The following is a 5,136-nucleotide window of genomic DNA, read 5'->3' as shown; positions in this document are numbered from 1 at the left end:
AGGAATTGAAATGGAACACGCTTTGGTGTATGCGGTTTTCAGAATGCAATCAAAAAGAATTTTGGAGTGTTGGACCACTGATCGGAAGGTCGTGAGTTTGAATCCCAGGTCTGCTAGATGTCCACTGCTGGGCCCTTGAGCAAGGCCCTTAACCCTCAATTGCTCGGTTGTATAAAAATGAGTCACTCTGAATAAGGACGTCTGCCAAATGTCATAAATGTGAATGCCACCTATCCTGAAGGTGTCAGAAGGTGCCATGGTTGAAGATCTTGTCAGACAACCACACTTAGGCTCCCGTTATGTCATTAGAACCCTGGTGTATTCCTTTAAACATCATTTTCCCTACATGTTTAAAGGTTTGGTTGAATGTCAGAGGATTTCCGATGTGTTTAAACACTGTCTCTTGCCTTGAAGGAGTGAAGGAGAGTGTGTGGAGGGCATGGCTGAGATATTTGATATGCTGCTGGCCACCGTGGCCCGTTTCCGAGCCCTTAAACTACAATCGGAGGAGTTTGTGTGTCTCAAAGCCATCATACTGCTCAACTCTGGTGAGTACTTTAGCAAGGTGTCTGGAAAAAATAAATAAATAAATGAATGAATGAATGAATAAAATAAACACAAAAACAACCTGGAGATGTGATGGTCATATCTCCTGCAGTGGACTTTAATCTAGATGGAAAAACCCGAGGACTTAAAAGTTATTGTCTTGTTTTCTGCTAGTTTATTTGAAACGTTCCCATCTTTGCTAGACGCTATCAGCTTTAGTGCAAGGGTTCTGATAGACGGTCGATCCATCGGTCTATAAAGTTTTAGTACTTCTAATATTTATTTCTGAAAGTGTGTGTGTTGCAATTAGGTGCGTTTTCCTTCTGCTCCTCCCCCGTGGAGCCTCTGAGGAACAGCTTCATGGTGCAGTGCATGATGGATAACATCACGGATGCCCTCATACACTGCATCAGCCAATCAGGAATCTCGGTGCAGCTCCAGTCCCGGCGTCAGGCTCAGCTCCTGCTTTTGCTCTCGCACATCAGACACATGAGGTAAAATATTCCAATGAGTACACAAAGAGGCAGTAATGGGAGAGACAGGTATAAGGAATAGGGTTGCAAAATACCGGGAATTTTCAAGGCTGGAAACTTTCCATGGGATTTAACGGGAATATATGGGAATTAACAGGAATATATGGAAATATATGGGAATTAACAGGAATATATGGGGAATTAACAGGAATATATGGGAATTAACAGGAATATATGGGAATTAACAGAAATATATGGGAATTAACGGGAATATATGGGTATTAACGGGAATATATGGGAATTAACGGGAATATATGGGAATTAACGGGAATATATGGGAATTAACGGGAATATATGGGAATATATGGGAATTAACAGGAATATATGGGAATTAACGGGAATATATGGGAATTAACGGGAATATATGGGAATTAACGGGAATATATGGGAATATATGGGAATATGTGGGAATTAACAGGAATATATGGGAATTAACAGGAATATATGGGAATTAACAGGAATATATGGAAATTTAAAAAACAATGCAACGTTGCCTATAACAAGGAACTTAAATGTAGTTAAAAAAAAAATCTTGCAGCATAATTTTGTTTAAAACAACAAGATTTAATGCAAATTAAGTTCCCCTCCATTTTCCAGGCCTTGACTACCACAGAAGCAGAGACATAATAAACTTGAGTAAAAATGCTTCATTTTACATTTTGATTAGGACTTTTTTTTTAGAAGATCAGGGGTGAGGGATGCTTTCATTTTACAGCAATCATATGAAAATAGGTTTATTACAATTATTAAGTTTATTATAAGTCTACTAAGGTTTATTATGCTTTTGTGTTACTCTGTAAAAGAATCAATTAAAGTTCTACTTGCAATTAAATCAGTCATGAGGTCATTTTTAAAATGTGTATTACCTTACATGCCTGTCTGCTTATGACCAAACTACATGTTTATATGTGTTTGTATATGATTTAGTTTATATACATTTCCCTATATTTCTAAATAATTCCCATAAATTCCTGTAAATTCCCATAAATTCCTGTAAATTCCCATAAATTCCCGTAAAGTTTCAAATTTGCAATATTTCCAAAATTCCCCAGATTAAGTTCCCGTGGAAACATTCTGCCCCTTTGCAACCCTAATAAGGAACGTGTTAATTCTCTGCCGTTTGTGTATCTCTCTGTTTGTTGTGAAGCTATAATGGGATGGAGCATCTGTACAACATGAAGTGCAAGAACAAGGTCCCTCTGTATGATCTGCTGCTGGAGATGTTGGACGCGCATAGGCTCCGCCCCCTGGGCAAAGTGATGAGGACCTGGGCTGATAGAGTGTCGTCTTCACCTACTACATCCACCACAAACCCAAACACCGTCTCCTCCATCATCCATCACAACGACCATCACAGCAGTGACTAGACGTCTCCTCCAGATGTTCAGTCCAACCCACCGCACCCTGACCAGAGCCCCAGCCCATAAAAATAACCGCTATGTATCCGGGTAGAGGATGAAGGGAGGGAGGAACGGGGGAAGAGAGAGGGAGACAAGGAATTAGAGGGGAATTGAGAGGGTAGGTGGTGAGAGAGGTAGGGTGGAGAGAGTGTGGAGGTGTGGGGGAGGGAGGGGGGAAAAGAGAGGGAGACAAGGAATTAGAGGGGAATTGAGAGGGTAGGTGGTGAGAGAGGTAGGGTGGAGAGAGTGTGGAGGTGTGGGGGAGGGTGGGGGGAAAAGAGAGGGAGACAAGGAATTAGAGGGTAATTGAGAGGGTAGGTGGTGAGAGAGTTAGGGTGGAGAGAGTGTGGAGGAGGGGGGAGGGGAGGGTTTCTATTTTTTCTTCTAAAATAGACTTAATAGTAATAAAATTGCAGAGATTCTTCACGATTTAGAGACAGGTACTGTTTTGGTTGGATGGAAGGTTGAGGATCTGAAAAGGGTCAAATGTAAGTAAATGTAAAAACCGTGTAACCGTGACAACATGCAGAATGAGTCAGTGAATAAAGATGAAGTAAATAAACATGGGACAGTTCTCTGTATTGAGTCCTAAAGAAATCCTAAAGGCTAAACTAACCTAGCAGTCGGTCCTCGAGATAAGTGACGTCTATGATGAAGATACTAAAACAAATTGTATAACTTTATCAGACGTAAAAATCGGTGTGAATGTTTTTTGTATTTACAGCAAACTAGACAGATTTTTTTTTTTTGCTTCCTTTAGGCCTCTTTCAAAAGTGTCACAGTGGAGTGTTGTTCATTTTCGTTCCCTTCGTGTTGGTCTTTTACTATTTCTACTGTTTTTAGTGACGTGTTTTACAGCAACACAAACAAGAATTCAAGAACAGGGACGTCTTTCGTTTTTGTGAAGATATATACTATGTTTTCGCAAGGACCCTGACACACGATCCAGAATTTTGGGCTTGAACTTTAGTCATCAAAATTAGATCAGAAAACTTTTAAAGGTGGGGTCTGCGTTTGTTTGAGAAATGGTTCAGAAAACTGAGTCGGTACGACAAACTGAACAAAAACAAAACAAACGTGTAGCCAATGAGCAGAAAGGGGCGTGTCTCGTCAATGTGGGGGGAGAGAGTGTTCAGTGCGCGTGTGTGACATTAGCAGAAAGCGGTTTTAACATCGACATGGAGAATAAAAACAAAGAAAGAAAGAGAAGAAAGACTTACGATAAGGACAAGAAGTAGGACGTGTTAATATAGGATCAGCTTTCCAGCGCTGGAGAGAACTGAAGGAGCAGGAAGTTGGCCACATATTCACAGGTTGGAGTTTCCCGAGTCAATAACTCCTGAGCTAAACGCTGTTACTACACAAATAACACCTCTTTTCTATCGTAGTAATGTAGAGAGGCAGCTACAACCGCGTTTTGTGTAGTAACAGCGTTTAGCTCAGGAGTTATTAACTCGGGAAACTCCGACCTGTGAATATGTGGCCGACTTTACTTAAGACGCCGAGGCGTTTTTTTCCATCGTATTGTACGGTGGCCGAGACGTGCAAAACAAATTAACAAATCTGAAAACAAATCCGAAAACACAACGACAAGTCAGACAACCCGGAAACGGTAGGTATCGTTTTTGAATGGAAACTTATCGATCATCGGACAAGACACCTGTCACTCAAGATATACTGGTATGGAGTCTTATGTGCAATGTGTAAAGTTCTCCATTTAAATATAAGTAAATAACAAATGAATCCACAGTAACCCATTCCAACTTTTCCCTGCGCAGACTGTTGAACTTCATGTATACCTTTGAGTGACAGGTGTCTTGTCCAATGATCGGTACGTGTTCCAATCACAAACTATACCAACCTCTTCCAGGTTGTCTTTTCAAGTGTTGTGTTTTCGGATTTGTTCATTTGTTTTGCACTTGTCGGCCACCGTAGTATCGTTCTTCCCTTCAGCTATGATAAAGACACGTTTCTTTCCATTAGTCGCCTGGGTTACGTATGCATGTGTGGGCGGAGCTATCGATACGGGGGTGGGACCCGTTTGGGTCAGGGGCGTGTTTGTTTTGGTGATTTCAAATGTCAACTATGGCTTTCAAACAACAGAGACCCCACCTTTAAGTGACATTACTGTACCCCTTCAGAAGCCTCCTTCAGGACACTACATGGTCCTAAAGCCTGTCGGACCTCCTGAAAAGCAACAAAGTAAAACTGTACAGTGGAAAAAAAAAACAGTGTAAAAAAGAGCTGATGAATGTTGCATAGTATCTGAACTGCAGTCCTGTAAATTTCACTAATCATCAACTTTACATCATCTTTACATACAAGCACCTTGTGTTTAATAAATCTGTTTCAATACCAAATGAATTCTGATCGACTTAAGAGCATCATGGATGGTACAAAAAAAGTGCATCATGTGAGTCGATCATAGGACACAGATTCCAGCTCCTCCTGGGAGACTCCCAGATGTTTCCAAACCAGCTGTGTGCAATGCCTTAACACAGAATTAACACAGGCCAGGTAAGAGAAATTCTACTCAGATGCAAAAGGTCAAGTGACTCTCTGTACCTCATGATCTCTAAGCCTGTTAAAGCCGGCGTCGGTGCAGGTCTTCGTTCCAACCAACCAGAAGAAACATCAGAGATCGGAAAGTACTACAA

General features: G+C 41.1%; 1 protein-coding gene across 3 annotated transcripts in view; it reads left to right on the top strand.

The window, feature by feature from the left end:
* esr1 (estrogen receptor 1) overlaps nt 1–2,741 on the top strand; it is a 24,553-nt gene extending 21,812 nt beyond the window's left edge. For 2 of the 3 annotated variants that reach the window (XM_047801924.1, XM_027163580.2), the window contains exons 6-8: nt 415–548; nt 857–1,040; nt 2,227–2,635. In XM_047801924.1, the coding sequence (XP_047657880.1) occupies nt 415–548; nt 857–1,040; nt 2,227–2,446 (538 nt within the window). In that variant the 3' untranslated portion in view covers nt 2,447–2,635. Of the gene's footprint in view, nt 1–414; nt 549–856; nt 1,041–2,226 lie in introns of all 3 variants that reach the window. The other variant, XM_027163579.2, reaches the window with a different exon arrangement.
* Nucleotides 2,742–5,136: the final 2,395 nt, after the last annotated feature.

Source organism: Tachysurus fulvidraco, chromosome 16 (assembly GCF_022655615.1).
Source record: "Tachysurus fulvidraco isolate hzauxx_2018 chromosome 16, HZAU_PFXX_2.0, whole genome shotgun sequence".
Lineage (NCBI taxonomy): Eukaryota > Metazoa > Chordata > Actinopteri > Siluriformes > Bagridae > Tachysurus > Tachysurus fulvidraco.
Note: the sequence above shows the minus strand (reverse complement) of the source record. Positions and strands in the feature narration are given on the sequence as shown.